Source organism: Oreochromis aureus, linkage group 7 (assembly GCF_013358895.1).
Source record: "Oreochromis aureus strain Israel breed Guangdong linkage group 7, ZZ_aureus, whole genome shotgun sequence".
In the NCBI taxonomy this organism is placed as follows: domain Eukaryota; kingdom Metazoa; phylum Chordata; class Actinopteri; order Cichliformes; family Cichlidae; genus Oreochromis; species Oreochromis aureus.
The window spans coordinates 19,772,304-19,797,700 of NC_052948.1; the positions used below are offsets into that span (position 1 = coordinate 19,772,304).

Consider the following 25,397-nt stretch of genomic DNA (forward strand, 5'->3'; position numbering starts at 1 on the left):
GAAGAAAAAAAAAATCAACTCCTAAGTCTGACCAAAACTTTGGCCTGAGGCTGGGCCCAGTGGGTGAGCTTAAAAAATAATACATCAAGTCAGATAATGTTGCACAAGCAGCTTGTGCATATTAGTAACTGCTGGCAACCACTTGGGGTGATTAGACTGTTTCAAAAACAGACAGCATCACATCATTCTCATCATACTTCACCTTCTTTAACGGCTTAGGCTCTGTGCTGAAACCAAACGCATAAAGTGTGTGAAAAGAACAAAAAGCAGACACACTCACCAGCTGAAACAGCAGTGCAGACTGTAGCCCACTGACTAAAGAACTAACCAGTAGTAGAGGACAATCATGACTTATGTATGTATGTGTAGGTGGGGCCCAACATAGGTCAGACCATGCAGCGAGTGGACAGAAAATGAACAAAAGAATTAGTAAACAAATATATAAAGGATTGCTGAGGTAAACTTGATCATTTTGGAAAGCAAATTTAACCAGTATTCATTTACCTCTTTTCAGATTTCCTGTCTACATTAAAGGTTAAGGCAACCAGTAATCAGTAATTTTTTGCTATTGAGAAAACACCTGCCAAGGACTACACACCCTTTTGGGGCAAAACACAAAATTAGCTCATGGAGCATTTAAGTAGTACTCTGGCACAGCAGTGATGCCCTTCCCCTTTCTAACTGTGCTCTTTCATAACTGCGCTGTGCCCTGCATGAATCTTTGTCCTAAATGTCCCCACATATCATTTATATAAGTGTCCAGGGTATATCCTTCCATGCATTCTTGGGTTCAGAGGCAGAGCAATGAGAGACAATTTGTGGAAGGGGATATTTTTACATCCATTTCCTTTAAGCTTGCCTCATCCTGGGTTAGAAATGAATTGACCTTATGCTGAGTTGTTTTAATTAGCCTTACTAAAAACTGCCTACAAAGGAGACAGTTTTTAGTAAGGCCTGCCGCCTCTTAAATGAAAAATAGAAGAAAAGGAATGTCCCTGCTTTAAACACAATTGCTGCCTAACTTAAAATCTGTTCCTTCAGTTCTAAGCTTTTAGTTTATTGTCATTTGCTCACAATTTTGTACCACCAAGGAAATGCAAGGCTTGCTGCCTACTGCTGCGTGTAAAATTGCCATAAAAATAATGATTATCTGATGTGAGAATTAGTGTCACACAAAAGAGAAAAGTTAATATGCATGCCAGGAAAGATGCATAAGTATACACATATAAAGTTCTGAGATTAATAATTCAATTCAATCTCATGCTCAGTTTGTGTTGTTTTATGAGGCATATTTAGGTAATGTGCCAGTACTGCCGGAGGAAAAAAAACCCCCCAACAACCTCCAAACCTTTATTTTTCTGCATTGCCTCACCGCTCACTCTGAAAAGTTTATTTATTCTAAATTCATATGTTGTTCCAGCGCTCCCCAGCCTCTACCTCCTGCAAGCTGTACATCCAGCATTAACACTGACACCTTTCTCTGCTCTTGTAAGAGGACCATTGGTAAACTGTCACTTTGATGAGGTGTTGATCAGCTCCTGGTGAGGGAAAAGAAAGTAAAAAGCAGGCCTTGGATTGAGTGCGGTTCTGTTTTGACTGGAAAACATGTGTTTGTTCGCATGATGTGAACAGGATGCAACTGTTAATTTCGTGTGCTATTTCTGTGTAAACACTGACAAATAAGAGCAAAAGTTGTTTTGGCTTTTTCATGGCTGCTGCGTTTAAATTAAGACTTACACTCACTTAAATGGGGAATTTAAATGAGGACAGATACTTCATTACACTGTAAAAAAAAAACTGTCAAATTTACGGTAAAATACCGGCAGCTGTGGTAGCCAGGAATATACCGTGAAAAAAATGTGGAATCTGTAAAAGACAATACGGTATACTGGTTTTGTAACCCTAAATTTTAAGGTAGACAACGTATTATTTTACCAAAATCATGATAGAAAAAAAACAAATATATTTGTCAATTATACAGCAATTTAATGTAAAAATGCAACTTTCCATAGCTTTTTACGGATATTTGCAGTAAAAAAGGTTATGATATAATAATATTTACAGTAATTTGTTGTTAATTTAACAGTAATAGGATAGACCCTATTATTGTAAATAACTGTAAAAATAACAGAAATATGTTAAACCTTATTAAAACCTTTGACAGTAAAAAAACACAGTGAAATTGTATAACAAATTACAGCATTTTATTTTGACCAGATACATTTTACGGTAAATTCCTGGCTACCACAGCTGCCGGTATTTTACCGCTAAAAATACAGTACAATATGAGGAACATAAATGGTTTACCGTACATTTTACATTTGCAACCGCTAAATATAGAAAAACCTAAAGATGCTCATATATAGCCAAGGTAGTGAATATTACTGATAAACAATGAGAAAATTTGACATACTATTTGAAAACAGACTAAACATATCATTTTCTCTATTCCTACAAAACAGCATAGATCTTGAGAATACAGCATGTGTCCATATATATGGCTGGTAATCCATAGAGGAATGAATAAACATGAAACAAAATATTACCTGCCCTGACCTATCAACAGTAATGAGTCACTGGGTCCTGCCTTGGTGAAGGAAAGGACTCAGTGGAGTTTCTAATGCGCATGGTGTCGAAGATACAAGCTCTGCAGGAGTACTTCAATGTCCATCAGGAGTTCACTTTGGACTGGCAGGATCCCTCTGCAGCAAAAAATGGACAAAGTTTGATCAGTGCTTGAGCAAAATGCACAGAAATGAACAAAACGTGCTGCCAAAAACAGATCTAATGATAAATGATTTCTTAAGTGTAAAATATACAGTTCTTAAAGGATAGCTATTGTCAAAATGCAACCTGGGCTGTTTTTTTTTTTACTGTAAACGAGACAAACATATATCTAAAAGCATAATTACGACAAACAAGCCGTTATTGAGATTGACCGTGATTTTGTTTTGTGGTCAATAGCCAGTGAATGGGAATACTAGGGGGCGGTGCATAAATTTGAGCGCATCAAAATCGATACAGTAAAAAAAAAAAAAAAAAACAGCCCAGGTTGCGTTTAGGCAATAGTTATCCTTTAAATCTACTTATGTAAAAGTGATACATAGACAACGCAGCCCTAATCACAATCATAATTTGTTGGAAAACGTATTTAAGTTTTCTATTGATTTATCATAGAACTTGAAGTTAATGGCTGAATGCATGGTGATGAGACCTATCATTCAATCTACATTTTATAGCGTATGAAACTGCTCACCTGGACATGAACCTGAGGAGCTCGGCTGATTAAGATTAGTGTCTCCTGTCCATCTTTCTTTAGCAAAACTTGAATAATACCACTGCTTACCTCTTATTGAATCTTTGGGTGCAGACTTAATTGAAGAGCCTCGTATAAACAGGCAGGGTGTGATGTTTAGGGAAACCAAAGAATACAGGCGCCATCATTTCTGCCAGAAGACTCATGGGGTGCAACGAAGCTTTCATTGTGGACTGGCTAGATACCTTCCGCATTCAGAAAGAAAACAAGAAGGGCATACACCATAAACAATAATAACTGACAAAAATAATGAGACAAGAAATTAAAGTAACAAAATAAGTGCAAATCAAGTTTCCCTGTGTTGCAGTGTAGCTGAATGTTTTTCAACAATTTGATTTACGGTAAAACACATACCAAATATTTCCAGCCAAGGTTTGTTTCAATCTTCAGCATGTTTTTCCTGCCACTGTCTTGAAACTGTTTCATCTGTCCCTCTCATTTGATGCTGTTTACAAAACAAAACAGCAATATTGTAAAGGGAAAAAGGAAAATGAATTTAATGGAAAAAAAAAGAAAAAAGATTATGACCTGAAATCTCACCATTTCCTGAGAGTCACAGGTCCTTTGAGTATCCTTATGGTTTCTGCTCAAATTCAGTGTCTGAAAAGGGCAGGAACAAAACAAACCTTTTAATCATAATAAAGACAAAATAAGATTTAGAGACAGACAACAAAGAAATGTGTAAAATATCTTCTTGAATCTGTTTACTCCCTCAAAGATATCATGACCTAGACATGGTGGCAAGCCTGGCATACAAGCGTTGAAGTATTTCAGTGAATTGAACACTGACCTGAACTTCACTCCTTCGACGTCTGGTGTATTGTCAATCTGGAGGCGATCAACAGCAGAGTTGTAGTTCTCTTTGGTACGTTCTGGTCCACACAGATTTGGGTCAGCACCCTGAAATTCAGATTTCGTTATCAGGCAGTACCTGCAGAAGTACTTTGAAGAACTAAAGTTTTCAGTGAAGCCACCAATACAGTGAGAACCCAGATTATCACCAGCAATGCAAAACAAAGTTCCTTTGACTCTAGTTTCATCTGATGCAACAATCCCACTGTCCTCCAATTCTTTCAAGTCTGCCAGTAATTCAGAGAACACATTAGCATGACCAAACTCTTTAAAATCTTTCTCCCTGCACAGTAAGACAAGAGACATGTGATCTGTGTCTGGCGTACATGAAGTGGCAAGTTTGCCACTGATGCATATACAAATAATACCTTGTGTTTTGTCCTTGCAGAGCCTAAAGGGTTAACGACTTCAAAGGCATCCTGGTAGAGTACTAGCTTGAGACATGATGGGTTCTGACCAAAAAATCACGTAGCCCCTTGATGACTGAACTACCTTACCAAGGAAATTACAGGTTAACATAACTCCATGTACTTTGGTAATTCCTCCCTAGCGAATTAAACACGCCAAACACAGAAACTAATCCAGAGCAATGCTTCCTCGTGACACTAATGCTAACTCAACTCACAAATGCTAACTAAATTCACAACCTCACTCATAAAAAACGAACTGCTAAAATTATCTATAAACGCTGGGCTGGTGGATTTTTATAACAGAGATAACTTGAAGTTGCATGTACTCACCTCACCTCGAACTAATTGTAAGCTGCCAGGATGTCTACAAATTCGAAGATGCTGTGGTCCAAGCAGCAATAAATGGCGCTAATATACGAGTTCAAAACTGTGTCCGTTAAGCGAAGCCAACTTGAGTCTCCTGCATGAAAAAGAGCGGTTGGCACACAGCTCAGCAGCGCCGCGCTATTGGTCATTTTCAGGTGACGTCATCCCGCAATGTAATGTCGCTCTTTGTTTCTTTAGGAGGAGGTTCGAATTTGATCAGAAGTCACGTCTGCAGACCGCTGCAGCCACGTCTTGCCTTGCTTCCCCTTTTTTTTTGGTGAAATGGTTCGCTCATACTGCACAATGTTGCTACCAGAATTTTTTTTTCTCTGCAATTCGAACGTAAAACGTCTGTACACAGTTTACCAGCAGTTTAGCTACCAATCAACAGCGATCACACAAACTCAAAATTTAAGGCGGACCCACTTAAGATGGTCTGATAATATGGCGTGAAACACAACAACATAAAGTTGTTTTAAAATAATAATTAAAAAGATTATTGAAATCAATTTTATTCACAACCATGAACTTTATTTTTAACATCTTCTTTTGCTGTTGATTTTTTTTTTATCAGAAGGTTAACAATGATATACTGCAGGCCTAACTTTTAATCTGTATATCAGTATCTGAATTTTAAAATAAAAAAAAATACTATCAATTTTATTGTCTTTCACTGCTGATATTTGCTTTTTTTTTTTTTTTTTAATGGTATTTACTGGTTGTATTATTACGGTGGACCCTATTTTTTAACATCTTGCTTCTATAAAATGAATGTTTTTGTTTGCTTAAAATCTACAGCTTTATACTGTGAATTCCAATGTGCACAACCCCAAAAGATGTAGTTTTACTCAAATAATACCGTAAAATCTAAGTTTTTCAGACATTTTCAACATTACAATATTTAATTGTAAAATGTATGCATATTTATTTGTTTTCACAGACAATATTTATAATTTCAACATTTTATTACAGTAAAAAACAAAGTTTTATCCAGTCTCACAATTAACGGTTATTCAATCTATTTAATACAGTAAAAGGAAGTTTTTGGTTTTACGCTCCATTACCGTTGGAATTTGACGGTGTTTTGCTGTATATTTTACTGACTTTTGTTACAGTGTAGGTACACCTTTCTAGTTTTGGGTTGGACCCCTTTTTGCCTTCAGAACTGCCTTAATTATTTGTACCATAGACTCAACAGGTTTGTGGAAAAATTCCTCTGAGATTTTGGTTTATATTGGTATGACATCATCACACAATTGCTGCAGATTTTCTAGCTGCACATCCTTGATTTGAATATCCTGTTCCACCACATCCTGGAGGTTCTCTATCAGTGACTGTGGAGGCCCTTTAAGTATAGTAAACTCACTGTTATGTTCAAGAATGCAATTTGGGATGATTTGAGATTTGTGACATGGTGAGCCTCCCTCCTGGAAGCTGCCATTGGATGATGGGTAAACTGTGGTTATAAATGGATGGGCATGATAAGCAATGCCAATGTCAGGTAGGCTGTGGTGTTTAAATTATGCTTGGCTGGTACTAAGAAGCCCAAAGTGTGATAAGAAAATATACAATTACACCACCAACAACAGTGGTGGTGTAATTGCCTGCCTGCCTTTTAACAATGGTGTAATTAACATTGTTAAATGGCAGGATGGATTCAAATTCTGACCCTGTCATATGAATGTTGCAGCAGAAATCAAGACTCATCAGAACAGGCAGTATTTTTCCATTCTTCAGTTGTCCAATTCTGGCGAGCCTGTCTAAATTACAGCTCCAATTTCCTGTTCTTAGCTGACAGGAATGATACCCAGTGTGGTCTTCTGCTGCTGTAGCCCAACTGCTTCAAGGTTCAACATGCTGCACCTTCAGAGATGCTCTTTTGCGTACCAAATATGGTCTGGTGGGAAAATCCCAGCAGGTCAGCAGCCTGTCATTTCTAATATGCTTAAATCTTATTTTTTAATTTTGAATTTTCTAATTCTAATTTCACCTATCCATCTGGTTAATACCTAACAGCCTTTGGACAGGTTGACATTAAATTTTGCCCACTAGTCTGTAGAACTGTATGTTTTCATTCTGACAACAGTGAACAGAAATGAATTCTTCATCAGATATATGGCAGGGACCTTTCTGCTTTTTGTGATTGAAATACTGGTGTTATATATAAATCAAAAGAGCACCAAACTTAAACTTGTTTATATTAACAATTCCATTCATTTTAAATTGTCATTCACAATCAGAATGTTGTGGTTTTGTTTTTTGCTGCCACTGCAGGTATGACCAGCTATTAAATCCAAAGGCCAGTAGACAAAAAGCTCAAGACAGAGTGTATTTTAGCTCGCTGCCTTTGAATCTCACAGACAGCTTTAATGAAGATAGACCAGAACCAAAACTACATCAGTGGGACTGGTTGAATAGCTTTGAAACAACCACCTTTCTGTTTGAGAGAAACAGGCAGTGATTAAAGATGAGAAGGTAGGTGTTAGAATTAAATCAAAACATATAATTTGAAGTGACGTGAAGATGTCAGAGCACAATAAAGCTTGTCGTCTTTTATCCACACCTGGAAAATTATTGTGTTTATCAGTCTTTTTTTTTTCAAACAGTGGCACTAAAGATAAGTGAATTGTATTCTGTTGCTTTAAATTTACTCCTCTAAGATAACTATTTAAGCTTAAATGCTGTCAGTAGGGAAGGGACTTAAATCTCCATAAATCTGAAATAGCAGGATGACTTATGGACCTGGGTTTTAGTAGAGCATATCTAAGAATGTGAGGTTATTTTCTCAGTCATAGCTAATGGGCAAACATTTGATGCTGCTCTCTCACTATGATTTACAGATGGATTTTGGTGGGATTTACTGTAACGGAGAACCCACGTCTGTGACGTCAAAAACAACCTGTTATGACATTTACTAAAAGCTAATATTATAAAAAATAATTCAGCAACTTCTAGTTTTTGTTTGAATTTCAGGATAGTTCTAATAATCTAAGGCCGTTACATCTGTTAAAGACACCTTAAAACACACAACATACGATCAAAATAAGCAGTGAAGAACCTGACAGCATATCAGGCAAAACAACTTGTTGGTTTTTATATTATATATTAATATGCAGATGATACAGGGCTCTAGAGTGCGACCAATTTGGTCGTACATGCGACTTAATTTCTCAATGGTGCGACTAAAAAAAATCCTAGGTCGCACCAGTGCGACCAGCCATTTGAATTGCACTCTGAAAGTTTCCGTGGGGTCAACAACAAATACACTTATGCCCATATCATGATCTAAACCAATCAGAGAGGGTCAGGAACGGGACCTCTCTGATTGGCCGTGCTCCAGATGTTCATGTAGTCCTACGTGTGTGTATGTTTGAAAGTGCAGGCAGATAGAGAGAGTTGAGTAGCTTGAATAAAGCGTTATCGATTAATTAAATCGTGAATCAGCTTTTAAATATAAATGTATTATGCCAGAAATGGTAGAATCTCAGGTTAAAGCCTACAAAACTATTTCAACAACCACCAAACAGATAATCAGCCAATGAGAGCAGGTAAACGGATTCCGCACAAAGTTGAGTCATGGTTTTCTTTAGTTTCTGATCTACTGCAGAATATTTTTAAGGCGGTTATATGCTATAAAAAGCCAGGCCAGGAAAATCTCCTTCATGTTTTTCTGTATTTTACCCTCAGTTACTTTGACACAAAGGCATCTGCTGTGATGCTTACACCTCTGATGAAGTAATCGAATTGAATCAAATCAAATCGGGACCTTGTGAATCGGAATCGAATCGATTATAGAAATCAGTGATGATACCCGAGCCTAGTGAGTAGCCTAGGCCTGACAGAGCATGGATGTAGCTGTAGGCAATGAAAAGATGAAAAGAACTATTGATAACTTTTTCATTAAGTTAAGGCCTGATCGGTCTGAAATGCAAAGCCAGTGCTCTGACACGGAGCCATCAACCTCTCAGGTTATGTCAAATACTGGTCCGGAGACGGCATCAGATAATGAACTGTCTCATGATCTAATCTCTAATGAGTGACTCCGAGCCAGTGCCCACTGAAAGTAAAAGGGGAAAGTGTATACATCTTGAAGAAAGTAGCTAGTTTCCCTGGCTAAGATACAGTAAAGCTGACAACATGACGCACTGCATTTACTGTCGTGAGTGTGGAAAGACCATGGCCGATAATACTGCATTTGTGACTGGTGCTAATATGGTTCGAATTGAAACGCTGAAAAAGCACAGTGTATCCAGAAAACACATTATACGCTGCGATAAATGCACTGCCCAAGTGTCCCCTCTCCCCACTGCTGTTCAGCGGCAGGCAGCAGCAAACAGGTCATCAGAGGAAGCCGAGATGATGATTAAGTTTAACATTGTCTACGATATTGCCAAAGAGTGCTAAAGTGCGAAAGCACTTTTTCAGTAACTTATCTTTCTTGTAGAACTGTGCTCTAAATAAAGAACTTTGTGTTGACAAGATTGTTAGTTAATCATTTACAAATCAATATTGTCTGTATGGGCAGCAACTTAAAAAAGTGAACATGTAAAACTGTGGGGTTCAGCGATGCGGTTGAAAAATTTGGGTGCACCTAACTTTTGTGCTTCTGCACCTAAGAAAAAAAGTTAGGCGCACCAGTGCAACCATGGCAAAAAGTTAGTCTAGTCCTGATATGATACAAAATGTTCTCTTCAGAAATTAATATATAAATAAATATATTAAATGTATTTACTTTTTTATTACAATAAATTTTCAATACCATTTGATCATGAAAGTTCATTCTTAAATGGAAAAAAAAAACTTAAAATAACATTCATTTATAGATTTCTTCACAGTTTGCAAAGAAATTGTGTTGTCTTTAAAAAGGACTAAAGCAAGAATATTATGTCAAACCACAGTATCCATTTATTTTTCTCTGAAAATGATAAATGACTGCCTTGCACTATAACAACATGTGAGTGGAACTTTTTTCTGATTTGAATAGTCATATTTTATCTGAAGTGTAACCTACAGCATTGCTTTGCTGCCTTGACAAAATAAACCATTGCTTTACATCACTGAGGCATAATGGTTTCCAAATGCTACATTTCCAGCAATGGTGTCACGGCATCTTCTGCAGGATGTAATAATTTTGAGAAGCTGTGCTTCAGTGGAGGTGAAAGAACTAATGTAGTGATTTATATGTAAGTGGGCTGTATCATTTTTTGTATCATAATAATTCATTTCTGGACAATACAAAATGTAGAAAATGTTTAAAATGTATATTTTCACTAGTTTGTTTTAGTGTTAAGCACTTTGGCTTTAAATGTGTCATAGAATTCAAATGTGTGTTTCCTTAATTTTTTACTTACTTACTAGGTATAAATTCTGGTGATGAAAAACTAGTTTGTGGCTATTATTTTTTTTATTCAGAAATGTAAGAAAAAACCATTTTGATTAGTTGAAATTTGCTAATGGAGTTTACTTGGATCACACATGATATGATTTACTGCACAATACTTTACACAGTGCTGTTTTTTAAAAATTAAGCAAACAAATAATGCATCCACAAGGCTCTGTCTTATAAAGTTGAGTAGAGAAATGCCTGCATCAGTGATTTGAATTTAATTAAAATGAGTGAGTCCTTGCAATTGTTCTAAAAAAAAGCATTTTGTAAGTTTTGGGTTTCAGAAAGCAGAAACTAGCCAGTAATGCCTAACAGGAAAAAAGGTGTTAATAATGCCAGAAATTAAGATCATAGCCATCGTAGTCAAACGATGACCTGGATGACTGAGAATCTTCACAGACATATCATAGCCATCCTTTTTCCTGTTCTAATTAATGAGAAGCAGACATTCAGCACATGAGAGCCATGTAAAATACACCACTCACTCCAATAAACACATACTGGCATTTTATAACTTTATACAGGTGTTCTTGATATAGCACTTACTACAGGATCTAAGTATGTTATTGTATCCTAAATCATAACTGAAAATGCAGAGGCAGTAGTGACTTTGGATACAATAGGATCCTCTTACATCTCACAGTGAAAGGCATCCTCTACATGTTTAGGGGTAGGATTTTCTTCCCTCTGCTTTTGAAATTGCTTCCATCATCTCTTTCAGTATGCTGCTATGGTGTGCTCTATATGTACTCCGTACTACAGAGGAGATTGCATTAGCTACTGTCTACTACTTCTAAAAGGATTTTTAGTTCTTAAACATCTATCCCTCCTTACAACTCGTACTTATTTGTTTCCCGACTGCCAAGGGGGGGGAAAAAACCCTAAAATATTTAAAGGGGGAAAAATTGATTCATTTTAAAATTGTGTTTGTATTTCAGAAATTAGATTATTTGGAATGTATATTATATATGTTGATTTCACATGTTTGTTTTTATTTATAATGTAAATCGTTTTGTTGAGATTAAACTGTGTGCAGCTGAGGTATTTTTGGTTTAACTATATAACTTCAGGATTACAGACAAATGTCTCCAGCAAGTGGTAAAACTTTGCTATTACACTATGGACTGCAATAACTCTCTTTGCCTTGTAAACCAACCTTTTGCATGAAGTTAAGCGGCCTATTGGCCAATTGTTCCATCCAGCTCATTTTTGATTGGTTACTTGAAAACCCCAACAACCAACAAGGTTTTGTGAGCTGCTTCGCTTTCGTCTAGATCTGTGATGGTTTCACTCTGACAATCAACAGGTTAGCGTTTGACTTTGTGTTTTGTAGTTAGGATTAGTTACAAGCATGCTCGCATTAACTAGGGTGTAATTAGGGCCGGGTATCGTCACTGATTTCTAGAATCGATTCGATTTCGATCCACAAGGTCCCAATTCGATTAGATTTGAATCGGGGAAATTTTGCCTCAGACAGTCAGAAATATTATAATTCTGATCACTTCTCAATACATATAAATATTTTTAAATTATTATATTTTATAGCAGATAACCTTAAAATATTCTGCAGTAGATCTAAAACTAAAGAAAACCATGACTCAAAATATGAACATTTTCTGATCCTGCTTAAGTGAAGCAGAGCAAAGTTGCAGAGGTTTTATTAGAGACGCAGCCAAAAAAAAAGTTAAAATTTCTTCAGTATTGAACAGCAGAAGTGAGACCATCTTGTCAGAAGTCAGTTAAATTTACAAAACAAACAAACAAAAAAAAAAACAGGGGCCGACAGCGCTGTAAACAACGGTAGACTGGTGGGTAATAAGCAAACAAATAATGCAGAAAACAGAGATTTTTAGATGGGAAACTGTTCTTGGGAGAGAGAGAGAGAGAGAGAGAGAGAGCTCTGCAGGAAGTGTGATTTTACCGTGGTGGAAGCAAAACAGCAAAAGTAAGAGGGAATTGATGACGATGTTTATGTGAAGAGATGTGAAGCGTAGTTTGATCTTCTTTTGCTGCTGGTTCAGTGAATTTTGGTTGGAGAGAGACAAAACCTGTAGCTTCAGAATGTAGCTGAATCCGTTTACCTGCTCTCATTTACTGTTCTAGCTGTTTAAAAATAAATTTATATTTAAAAATTGATTCAGGATTTTAATGAATCGACATCGCTTTATTGAAGCTAAAATCGATTTTAATTGGAAAATCAATTATAAAAAAAACCTACCCCTAGGAGTAATATCTTCAGATACATTATTCGTCTTCTTTGCTCTAATTAACCAACTGTCTACCTCAGGTTTGATTTTACGCATCTTAGCTAATTAGCATTGTGTTAGCCGAGTTAAGGTTGAACCATAAGTTTTTGAGTTGTACACATGTCAAATCAAGCTGAAGCACTTAAGCAGGACCCGGAGCCTGAGGCCCCCATGAGGTATGTGCAGTTTTGCTTTGTAGATTCACAAACATCTCCTGGATAGACAACATCTCAGCGGTCATCAAGAAGGCCCAACAGCGGCTGCACTTCTTGAGGGTCCTCAGGAAGTACAAACTGAACTCCAACCTGCTGCTGACCTTCTACCACTCGTCCATTGAGAGTCTGCTAACATACTGCATCACAGTATGGTACAACAGCTGCACTACGGCGGACAGAGGGAGACTTCAGAGTGTAGTCAAGGCAGCACAGAAGATTATCGGCTGCCTTCTCCCCTCCCTGATGGACATTTATTCCTCCTGCTGCCTCAGCAGAGCAGCAAACATCATTAAAGACAGTTCCCACCCTGGTTTTAGCCTGTTAAGCCTGCTTCCCTCAGGGAAACGCTACAGGTGCATCAGCAAAAAGACCCACAGACTCAAGAACAGTTTCTTCCCAAAGGACATAACCACCTTGAACTCACACATGCACCGATAACACAGTCCCACCACAACAATTTTCCCATTTCCCTCTATAAACCACCACGGTGCAATACTAAAGTCTATGTGCAATAACCCCAAGTGGATATACAAAACACTATTTATTTACATATTTTACTTTTTTCTTCTTACACCTGATTGTATATTTGTACATTTTATACAAGAAACATAAAAATAAAAAGGAGAGGTGTGTTATTATTGACACGTTATAGGATCATGTTTGAGCATTAATGATTTGTTAGCAATAAACCCAGATAATTTTGTATCACTGAAGTGGTAACATTTGCTTGAATAAACAAAACCCAGGTGACAAACATTTTGCCTCAAGTCTGAGCAAAGCTTTAGCATGCATTTTTTCTTTATTCTTTTCACTCTTTAAACTAACTGCTACCTTCCTATAACTGGATCGTATACTGCATCATACCAAATCCACTTCCAATAACTTGTCTCATAATTAAGGAACATTCATATTGTTTTTCTGAATGGCATGATTTTCTTCTTCTTTGCATTGCTTCGCTCAGTTTGGCAGCCAGTGGGCCAAAGAAAGATAAGGTAAGACACCAGTTCATACTTTGAACAAAGTTTGAACACAGTGAACAGAAAATGGGTAATGTTAATGTTACTTATTCTTTTGATATTCAGGACTGTGAGGAGGTGAGAATGGCAGAAGATTTTGATGAACTCACTCAGTCCTCAGACACAGCCACAGATGATGCTGATTCACCTGCTACAGGCTACAACCACGCATCCCTCCTCATTAAGAAACTGGACTCAGCAACTTTGGGTACTGATTCACCTTTTTCCACACATAAGTTAACTAATAAGTCTTGCTTTTTAGGAATTTGTGACACAAGTTGTTTATATGTAACCTACCTTTGAAACCAAGACCTTCTATGTGCCGTGAACATAATGAAACTCCCATCCAGCCTCCATCTGCTGTGTCTCACAGATTCAACATGCGTAGTGAAGCTGCAGAACATTTTCCATGAATATGAGCGCTCCATCAAGAAGGCAAAGGATCGGCATAGGTACTTGACTGATAAAGTGGCCCTGCTGGAAACAGAAAGGCGAGACTTGAAGAGCTCTTTGGAGGACATTAAAAATGCCAAGTCTGCCATGGAACGGGTGCCGTTGGAATTAGAGATGAGACCCATTTAATTGGTCAGTGCTATCTCAAAGTCAATTTTTCTTTCTCTTTCAGCTCATGGGGTTGCTGACAGGGAAACAAACCCCACACACACATTTTTTTCTGTCCAGGTAATCACTGTTACGTCCCCACAAATGGGGTCTAGGGGAAGGTGTGGGGAGCAGTAACAAACAGGACCGGGAAAGAATCAAAAAGGAAAACAAACAAAGATGTTTAGCATATATTACGGTTTTATTACAAATAATATTAACACAAAGAGACGACAACGCCGCTTTATCAATAAGACCAAGAAAAGAAAAAGGTTACAACAGCAAAGAAAACAACAAACAAACAACAAAGTAAGAGGGTCCACAGGCCCACCCTGTCGCTAGCAACAAGCTCTCCTGCTGTTGAGGCCCACAAGCCCACGCTACTTACTTGAAGCAGCTACTCTCCCGACTGCTCCTACAACTCCACACCACAGGCAGGACAATCACACAGAAGGACCTTTGCATCACCTAGAAAGCAGTGTAGAGACACGGGACGACCACCCCCGCATCACACAGTTCTTTCCCAACCTATGTAACCTCTGAGAAGTAATTGCTGACCCGGACAAGCCCCCACTGGTTACGTTCCCCTAAAAAGGTCCAGGGGATGAGGGAAAGTAAGAAAAGGTGTCCAGGTCGAAAAAAGGAGACAGGAAGGCAAAATTGTTAAATTAGAGTTTTATTAATGCTTCTATTAGTAACTGAACTAAAAGAGACAGACAAGTCGCTGTCATCTTTTAAAGAAACAAAACAAAACTCAGGTGTTGGTCAGTAAACTGAAAAGTAAAAAGGATTAGACACTAAACACACACTCATCTCCACAGAGCAGGAGCAAACAATCACCACACACAGCTCACTAGCTGCAATCACCAACATGGCTCTCTGGCCCTAGAGCTTACCTTTCTCTGGCGTTAAGTACTTCTAATTTCTGACGGGAATCAGCTGTACAAGAAAGATGGCATCTGAGACAGGAGAGATGGCAGGACACACCCAGACAAGGGCAATTTCAGGAGGATGCCCTGCTAGGGTCGTAACAACCCCTCCCATAAATACAAACCGGCGGGTTGTCACGGAAAATCCTACACATTGCAATAAGCAAACCTACTAACTATACCTGCGATTGTTACACCAAATTTTAAATATACCACCTACCAAACCCCATAGTAACGATTAGGCATAGCCTGCGGAATCTGCCAACACCTTCTGAATGGGTCCAAAACACTGGATGAGGTTTGCCAGATTCTCTTGAAATAGTGTCCCATGTGGGGGGTCGTCCGGGATCATGAATGAAAGGAACTGAAACAGCGATTGAGATTTGGTGTTTGTATGCTGTTTTTGGGTCGCTTATTTAGTTTCTACAGAAAAATATGAATTGCCTTCACTGGCATGTAAAAGAGTGCCTGATGAGCCCAGTTGTAAGTAAGCTATTAGGACCTGACTGTACACTGCATTCGGCTGTTCCTCCGAAAAATTAAGTTCCGCTGGAGAAGCTTTTCAACGCCTCTCTCTGTCTCTCACTAGCACAGTTGACCCAGACAACAAAGTAAAGCAAGTTTTCGGTTACGAGCCTGACACAGAACCCAACGTATTAGCCAGAGGTCCCTTTACTACAGTTTGGAGCCGCAGCCATGTTTTAGACAGGTGCGGAATAGTTTTCAATACGAGATCACTGCCAAAAGTGCAGTCTTAATGTCCACCCTACTGTTACTCATTTTATATTAAGATTTAAAAATGTAGATGGTATTGGTATGGCGAGTAGTAATAGTAATAAACCATACAGCAATAGTACATTCATGTAGTTGTAAAAGGCATGATAATATATTAAGTAATCCAAAGTTTTCAGAATACGTTACTCTCATTGAGTAACGTAACGGAATATGTTACAAAATACATTTTGGGGCATGTATTCTGTAATCTGTAATGGAATACATTTTCAAAGTAACCTTCCCAACACTGACTGTGGAGGCCCTTTAAGCACAGTAAACTGACTGTTCAATGCTCAATGTTCAAGAATACAATTTGGGATGATTTGAGATTTGTGACATGGTGAGCCTCCCTACTGGAAGCTGCCATTGGATGATGGGTAAACTGTGGTTATAAATGGATGGGCATGATAAGCATTGCCAATGTCAGGTAGGCTGTGGTGTTTAAATTATGCTTGGTTGGTACTAAGAAGCCCAAAGTGTGATAAGAAACATAAAATTACACCACCAACAACAGCCCAAAGCATTGTTAAATGGCAGGATGGATTCAAATTCTGACCCTGTCATATGAATGTTGCAGCAGAAATCAAGACTCATCAGAACAGGCAGTATTTTTCCATTCTTCAGTTGTCCAATTCTGGCGAGCCTGTCTAAATTATAGCTCCAATTTCCTGTTCTTAGCTGACAGGAATGATACCCAGTGTGGTCTTCTGCTGCTGTAGCCCAACTGCTTCAAGGTTCAACATGCTGCACCTTCAGAGATGCTCTTTTGCGTACCAAATATGGTCTGGTGGGAAAATCCCAGCAGGTCAGCAGCCTGTCATTTCTAATATGCTTAAATCTTATTTTTAAATTTTGAATTTTCTAATTCTAATTTCACCTATCCATCTGGTTAATACCTAACAGCCTTTGGACAGGTTGACATTAAATTTTGCCCACTAGTCTGTAGAACTGTATGTTTTCATTCTGACAACAGTGAACAGGAATGAATTCTTCATCAGATATATGGCAGGGACCTTTCTGCTTTTTGTGATTGAAATACTGGTGTTATATATAAATCAAAAGAGCACCAAACTTAAACTTGTTTATATTAACAATTCCATTCATTTTAAATTGTCATTCACAATCAGAATGTTTTTATGACACATTTGAACTAGTCAGAGCCCAGATCTTAACCAAACTAACTATACTTCTGAATGATTTCATGTGACCAGTTCATACCGGATATCTATCAAAGATGGATAAACTGACTTTATCCTGAATGGTCCTGAATTCTTTCAGACTGTTGTGCAGGTCAGTGATACAGCTAGCATACCACCAAATGATTACTTGTGGTTTTTGCTGCCACTCCAGGTATAACCAGCTATTAAATCCAAAGGCCAGTAGACAAAAAGCTCAAGACAGAGTATATTTTAGCTCTCTGCCTTCGAATCTCACAGACACCTTTAATGAAGATAGACCTGAAGCAAAAGTACATCACTGGGACTGGTTGAATAGCTTTGAAACAAGCACCTTTCTGTTTGACAGAAACAGGCAGTGATTAAAGATGAGAAGGTAGGTGTGGAAGTGTAGGTGGTGCACCTGCAGCAAGAAAAGGAGGTTTTCTTTTCAGGTGGGAGACAAAAGAGTCAGAGATGTGAGAACTACTTAAGATGCGGTGGAGACAGAAAGCATGTCGGTGCATGCCTGTGTTCCATCAGGAATGATACCACCGAAGAGTAAGTATCTAGTTTTCATTCTTTCAAGAGATCCACCTGCCACAGTATGAGACGTGTAATTGGTCCCAGCACAGCAAGGAGCAAAAACGCAAACGGGGTGTGACGTTAACAAAATACCTTTCTCCTAACTGTCATCTTTATTGCCACAAGGATTTGGAGACTCCAGCTCAGAATTAAATCAAAACATATAATTTGAAGTGACGTGAAGATGTCAGAGCACAATAAAGCTTGTCGTCTTTTATCCACACCTGGAAAATTATTGTGTTTATCAGTCCTTTTCTTTCAAACAGTGGCACTAAAGATAAGTGAATTGTATTCTGTAGCTTTAAATTTACTCCTCTAAGATAACTATTTAAGCTTAAATGCTGTCAGTAGGGAAGGGACTTAAATCTCCATAAATCTGAAATAGCAGGATGACTTATGGACCTGGGTTTTAGTAGAGCATATCTAAGAATGTGAGGTTGTTTTCTCAGTCATAGCTAATGGGCAAACATTTGATGCTGCTCTCTCACTATGATTTACAGATGGATTTTGGTGGGATTTACTGTAACGGAGAACCCACGTCTGTGACGTCTAAAACAACCTGTTATGACATTTACTAAAAGCTAATATTATAAAAAAAAATTTCAGCAACTTCTAGTTTTTGTTTGAATTTCAGGATAGTTCCAATGATGTAAGGCCGTTACATCTGTTGAAGTCACCTTAAAACGCACAACATATGATCAAAATAAGCAGTGAAGAACCTGACAGCATATCAGGCAAAACAACTTGTTGGTTTTTTATATTATATATTAATATTCATATGATACAAAATGTTGTCTTCAGAAATTAATATATAAAAAATATATATATAATGCATTGCCTTTTTCATTACGATAAATTTCTGACACCATTTGATCATGAAAGTTCATTCTTAAATGGAAAAAAAAAACTTAAAATAAGGTTGAGTTATAGATTTCTTCACAGTTTGCAAAGAAATTGTGTTGTCTTTAAAAAGGACTAAAGCAAAAATATTATGTCAAACCACAGTATCCATTTATTTTTCTCTGAAAATGATAAATGACTGCCTTGCACTATAACAACATGTGAGTGGAACTTTTTCTGATTTGAATAGTCATATTTTATCTGAAGTGTAACCTATAGCATTGCTTTGCTGCTTTGACAAAATAAACCATTGCTTTACATCACTGAGGCATAATGGTTTCCAAATGCTACATTTACATCAATGGTGTCACGGCATCTTCTGCAGGATGTAATAATTTTGAGAAGCTGTGCTTCAGTGGAGGTGAAAGAACTAATGTAGCGATTTATATGTAATTGGCCTGTATCATTTTTTGTATCATAATTGTTATCCAACTGTGATATTATCCAATGCCTGAAAAAAGACAGTCATCTGCGGTTCTTTCTAGAAAGTATGCTTTAAACAGTGTAAACACATACACTTGTAATTTTATAACTTATACAGGTGTTCTTGATATAGCACTTACTCACTACAGGATCTAAGCATGTTATTGTATCCTAAATCATAACTGAAAATGCAGAGGCAGTAATGACTTTGGATACAATAAGATCCTCTTACATCTCACAGTGAAAGGCATCCTCTACATGTTTAGGGGTAGGATTTTCTTCCCTCTGCTTTTGAAATTGCTTCCTTCGTCTCTTCCAGTATGCTGCTTTTATTTTGTGCTCTATATGTATTCCTCTTTTAATTTCACAAAGGAGATCAAATTAGCTACTTCTACTTCTAAAAGAATCTTTAGCTCCTCACCGTCTATCCCTCCTTACAACTCGTACCTATTTGTTTCCCGACTGTCATGGGGGAAAAAAAGCAAAACATATAAACGTCACCTGCCATAACAGAGACAAGGGGGCGTAATTGATTTTAAAACTGTGTCTGCATTTTAGAAATCAGATTATTTGGTATATGTATTATATATGTTGAACTGACATGTTATTTTTTTTTTTTTTGTAATGTTAATCGTTTTGTTGAGATTAAACTGTGTGCAGCTGAGGTATTTTTTGAAGAACTACAGTATATAACTTTAGGATTACAGACAAATGTCTCCAGCAAGTGGTAAAGCTTTGCTATTACACTATGGACTGTAATGACTCTCTTTGCCTTGTAAACCAACCTTGTGCACGAAGTTAAGCGGTCTATTGGCCGATCGTTGCATCCAGCTCATTTTTGATTGGTTACTTGAAAACCCCAACAACCAGCAAGGTTTTGTGAGCTGCTTCGCTTTCGTCTAGATCTGTGATGGTTTCACTCTGACAATCAACAGGTTAGCGTTTGACTTTCAGTGCTGTAGTTAGGATTAGTTACACGCATGTTCGCATTAAGTAGGGTGTAATATCTTCAGATACATTATTCGTCTTCTTTGCTCTAAATAACCAATTATCTACATCAGGTTTGATTTTTAGCGTCTTAGCTAATTAGCATTGTGTTAGCCGAGTTAAGGTTGAACCATAGGTTTTTGAGTTGTACGCGTGCACACGTGGGATGTTTTTAAGCTGAAAATTGTCTTGATTTTTTTTTCCAGACTTATAGCGACAAATCCATGTTGTGCTCAACTCTACCACACATTCATTTTAAATGTGGCGGTTTGCATCAATGCTGAAGTGACGACGTGGGAGGCGCAGTAACGAGCCAGTTGAAGCTACATACATATTTTTTTACAATAACTTATTTTGAAGTGATAATACATACAGTAGTATAGCAGTATTACACAACTGCGGTACAAAAAAATAGGTTTAGGCAATTTTGCACAGTAGCAAATTGGAAAACCTCAGCTACGTATCAATTGTACAGTCAGTTACCATGGCAACAGCTCTTAATCTCAAACGCTAGCTAAACGCATGATTAAAAAAAAAAACCCGGCGACCTCAGCTAACGCTATCTACGACAGATTCTCTGCTTTATCGTAATCTCGTAAAAAAGCAGCTTACTCACGATACCTTATCGTTAAAGGAATCCTCTGTGTAAGGTATGATTTAAAGAATGTCATTAGCATGACAGCTAAGTTCTGCTGTCATCCAACACCGTGGTACTCGGTGTTGCGTATTGCCTTCTGACATATGCACTCGATTATTATAGAGTAAACGTGCGAAAGCCACCTAATTCTGTATAGCGGTGGTTGCATTATACCTTATAATAAGCGACGCTGTAGTGCTTAGTACTGTTTCAAGGGCTTCTAATCCGCTTTGAACGTCTTATTTTAGGGATGGGAGAGTCGGCTGTGGTTGACCTCCAGATGAGTGGCAGGTAGCGACAGGTGCTAAAGTAATGTTTTGGTGCCATATACAATGAAGAAGATATTCAGCTTCACTAAGAAGAAAAAACACCCGTCCGACACTCCAGACAGTGCAAGCAGGCTTTCTGTTGGCTATGAACTGAAAGACAAGGACCTCGGGAAGGTTCACAAGGCTGCCTTAGCGGGTGATTTGGCAAAGCTGAAGCAGTTGGCTAAGAAGAATGATGTCAATCAACTTGACAAGGAGAACAGGTAAGTGGGGATGAAAGCACTAATAAATATTTTTGCATTTTCTGGATTTTGGCACTCACTTAAATGTTAACAGAAAGCTGGCAGCTGTACCCATACATGACACTGCCTTTTTTTTTTTCACTTATGTGTCAAGGTAGGATCTAGTTACCATCTACAATTAGTAGATGTCAGAAGGAAGTGAGTGCATTGAAAATAAATGTAGTTTGGCTGGAAGAAACAGCCAACCAAGGTTGTAAAACACCCATAATCTTGGTAATGTTTGTTAGAACAACCGTGCTTGCATATGTAACACTCTTTTTATTACTGTTGCAGAACTGCACTGCATATTGCCTGTGCTAGTGGTCATGTCGAGGTGGTACACTTCCTCGTTGAGAGCAAAGCCAAGCTTAACCTATGTGACAATCAAAATAGATCCGCCTTAATGAAGGTAATCTTGGATGATGTCGCTTCAAGTTGGTGACTCTTAATAAATTGACTATGTGCACGAGAAAATGCTAACTTCCTGGTTTGAGGCCGGATGTGGGGTTGTACATTTCCGGTAGCTTTACTTTGCGGTAAATCGCTACTGCAAAGATATACTCCAAAATCATGTCCAAAACTCGAAAACGGAAAGATTGCGTTAAGTTCCAAAGAGCAGAAGTTGGGAACACTCACCACTGTTGTGTCACAAAAAAATCCAATGATAGATTTTGACGTTTAACCACTTAAGCCCCACGCCCCTGATACCGGGGGCAAAAAGGAGGAGATCACGTTTAATCGGTTATAACGCGGGTTGAGAAATATAAGTCCAGACATGTGTGGTATCCACAGAAACCTCATAATCTCAGCTAAAATGTCATATAAACCATTTCTACAACCACCAAACACACCGAAAATAAGCCGCGATTAAACGAGCAGTTACGTAAATGCGCAGAAGTCCGCTAAACAAACAAAACCAAACCAGAAATTCTTCAGACTTCATGTAAGTAACCGGTTAAAGATAAGCTGGTTAGCTCCCAGAGCTATCACTGACTCCACACACCAAGTTTCACCACGATCAGACCAAAATTCACTGAATTAGCCACAAAAGAAGACCACAAAAACACACAGCGGCGCAAATGCGCTAAGACAGAAATTGGCTTACCGTCCCGATTTCCTCCATTATTTTCACCGGTAGCCGGTAACCACGTGATTGACGTTTAAAGAGTTTAGATCGATCGGTTGTTTGCATCACTCAACACAAGCAGAACTGCATCACTGCAGCATAAGACACATCGTCCACATTCAGAAGCACATCTCTGTATAGTGACTGGTCTTATTCTTTAAACAGGCAAATGTTCAGCATTCACACTACAGGTGAACAACAGTCACAGATGTTTCCCGTTATGTCCACACCTACACAGCATGTTAACAAACCATGAAAAAAGCCACACAAAAAATGAACGATTGCTGGTGAGGGTTTCTATACATAGGTATGTATGAACGGTATGTTGTGACTTACCTTCAAAATTACAGTGGTCCCTCGCTATAACGCAGTTCACCTTTCACCTCGCTGTTTTGCGGATTTTTTAGTGCAAGTTTTCATGCTTATTTTTACGTCACATTGTGTGCTGCGTCCTGATCGCTGCAGACGATCTCCTCCGTGACGTCTCTCCTGTACAGTACAGAATCGCTGCATCGATTGCTAGCAGTGTGACTCTGAAGTGCAGTACTGGATGTCCACGATGTCCACGCATCAAAAAATAAAATTGGCTACTTGATTTCACCTATCGCTGGTTATTTTTAGAACATAACACCCGCAATAAACAGGGACAGCTGAGAAATATAACATTTGAATCCCTTTTCTCTTTTGCTCTGAGGCGCGGGGGAAAAATATCGACAAGTCGATGAACATCATTTACAGATATATTGCGTAAATGCCCAAGACATCTATGGAAATGTAAATCGCTGCTTGATTCATTCATTTGCTTAACTTGTTTTGGACCGTAAACAAGGCGCGAATAGGACACCGGAAACAAAGTTCCACACAGGAGTTTTTGCACCGGAAGTAGCATATGCTAACATGCACATAGTCAATTGTAAAAATTCATTTTCCCTCATGTCTTGTTTTGGCCTGTTAATGTTAATTCTCGTCTAATAACAGGCAGTGCAGGGCCAGCATGACAACTGTGTGAGCATACTGCTGGAAAATCATGCTGACCCTAATCTGATGGACATCAATGGCAATACGGCACTACATTTAGCGGCAAACATCCCATCTGTCCCCACTGCTGTCCTGCTGCTGCAACATGGGGCTCAAATCAATTCCCAGAACAAGGTGGCTTTTTTCTTTCTGTCTGCTACTTTACAGTTTCTCTGCTTTAGGGTGAACATCGGGATACTCTTGAGTGTGTATGGAAAGCACTGTCCAGTGGGCAAGAGTTTTAACTGTAATTTTTAACTGTAATCTATATTTTAGGAGGGTTTCACGCCTTTGATGGTAGCAGTGCGAGAGAACCATGTTGAGATGGCTCAGTTTCTCCTCAAGGAGACTGCTGATGTGAATTCTGTGGATCAAGATCAAAGGTTAAGCGATGACACCTTTGTGATTCACTTTGGATTATGTTAATGTGTGTTACTCATTATTTGGCATGGTTGAACATGTTGCTGCAATTGATTTTTACCTGCAGGTCCCCATTAATGATAGCTGCTGGAAATGGAGAAGTCTGTATGGTAAAGCTGCTCCTGCAGTTTGATGCAGATACCACACTAAAGGATACCAAAGGATGTTCAGCTGATAACTATGCAGGAATAAATGGGCATCACTCGTAAGCACACTTTTTCAAAAGAATTTGTCTTTATGCTTGTATATGGGTATTTCTTCTGTAATTTATACATTTATGTGGGATTTTAATACAGAAATGAAATAAACTAAATAGCCAAAGCCCACAAATGGGTTGTAATAATTAATTTTTGAGGTTATTTTATTTTATTTTAATAATTTATTAATGTTTCTCCTTAACTCTTAGTTTGCCAAAGTTTCTCAGCAGTCATCACGTTATGACATTTTAGGTCTCTCCTCTGTTTTTGTCAGTTGTTCCCACCTGATCATAGAGCATGATACCCAGCGTACAGACAGGGCCTCCCTATCACATCAAGATCTGAGCAAGAAGAAGAAAAAAATGCTGAGCACTCCTTCCCAAGATCTTGAAGCAGGCTTCTCTTTGGGAGGACCAGCCACTGACAGAGATGGTATGCAATTTATTTTATCACATCAAAGCGATTGAAAATCATTATTATCATGTCTTTTAATTTTTAATTATTGACTTTGGTCATTTTACTTATTCCTCATGCATTACCTCTTGACTGGATCTAGAGCATGGAGCAGATGAAGCAGGGAGAGGTATTGCTTTCCTTAGCTAGACTTTGTTAGCAAAATCTGTCAGTTTTTTGTCCCCTTTTTAAAACCATTAACAGCCACAGGGATGAATATTAAACACAGGGAAATTTGTTTTGGAAATACAATTTTTCCTGCTGGCTCTAGGCTTGAGAAAAAAATTCTCTAGCAATAATATAGCAATACAGTGACAGCGAATATTTTAATAAATACAGGGACACTAACTAGGTTAGCCTGTTAATTTCACTTTCTCACATCGCAGTTTCATGACTTTTCATGTTAGCTAGTAGGGCTGGGCCATATCATACCGTTCACGGTAATACCGGTATAATGTTAGGCAATGATAAGAAAATGAAATATTGCGATAGAATATGGGTAAAACACACATACGCAGTGCCTTTGTTTTCATATGCACATGGCGGAAAACGCATGGCGGCGATGGAGAATGAGAAGGGCGAAAGTGGATCGTTGAATTAAACTGATGAACCAGAATTGGTTTGTAAAAATGGTGCAGCTTTAGTGGTGTGGAACTGGTTTGACTTTCGTCCCTCAGATGCACACCAAAGCACATTTTTTGTTAGAGCATGCAAGCGGGCCGTCCTTATTACCGTTATTACCAAACCGATTTTATGTGGTACACGGCGCTCAAACATCTGTCAAAAAGTTTTAGTACAACTTTGCTAAGCTACGAATTCGCACTGCATGATGGATTGT

The 25,397-nt window shown here is 38.2% G+C and overlaps 1 protein-coding gene and 2 long non-coding RNA genes across 13 annotated transcripts in view; 2 read left to right on the forward strand and 1 right to left on the reverse strand.

Annotated features, from left to right (window-relative positions):
- Positions 1 to 3,284: 3,284 nt before the first annotated feature.
- LOC120441230 lies at positions 3,285 to 4,953 on the reverse strand. Of its 2 annotated transcripts, none has more exons than XR_005613898.1 (5): positions 4,914 to 4,953; positions 4,107 to 4,216; positions 3,857 to 3,916; positions 3,671 to 3,761; positions 3,285 to 3,501 (listed from the first exon to the last, which is right to left on the reverse strand). It is a non-coding gene; the product is annotated as an uncharacterized LOC120441230 (long non-coding RNA). The 2 variants fall into 2 exon arrangements; XR_005613897.1 differs by having other exon boundaries at positions 4,909 to 4,947.
- A 6,627-nt stretch (positions 4,954 to 11,580) lies between these two features.
- LOC120440970 lies at positions 11,581 to 16,202 on the forward strand. Its single transcript, XR_005613679.1, has 4 exons — positions 11,581 to 11,636; positions 13,753 to 13,783; positions 13,874 to 14,015; positions 14,181 to 16,202. It is a non-coding gene; the product is annotated as an uncharacterized LOC120440970 (long non-coding RNA).
- An 87-nt stretch (positions 16,203 to 16,289) lies between these two features.
- Positions 16,290 to 25,397, forward strand: part of si:ch211-272n13.3 (ankyrin repeat domain-containing protein 26) — a 38,980-nt gene continuing 29,872 nt past the window's right edge. For 5 of the 10 annotated variants that reach the window (XM_039614536.1, XM_039614540.1, XM_039614538.1 and 2 more), the window contains exons 1-8: positions 16,292 to 20,107; positions 20,366 to 21,328; positions 21,641 to 21,755; positions 23,451 to 23,624; positions 23,766 to 23,872; positions 23,977 to 24,114; positions 24,381 to 24,538; positions 24,663 to 24,689. In XM_039614536.1, coding sequence (XP_039470470.1) covers positions 21,129 to 21,328; positions 21,641 to 21,755; positions 23,451 to 23,624; positions 23,766 to 23,872; positions 23,977 to 24,114; positions 24,381 to 24,538; positions 24,663 to 24,689 — 919 coding nt within the window. In that variant the 5' untranslated portion in view covers positions 16,292 to 20,107; positions 20,366 to 21,128. Of the gene's footprint in view, positions 20,108 to 20,365; positions 21,329 to 21,640; positions 21,756 to 23,450; positions 23,625 to 23,765; positions 23,873 to 23,976; positions 24,115 to 24,380; positions 24,539 to 24,662; positions 24,690 to 25,397 lie in introns of all 10 variants that reach the window. The other 5 variants (XM_039614533.1, XR_005613678.1, XM_039614534.1 and 2 more) reach the window with 5 other exon arrangements.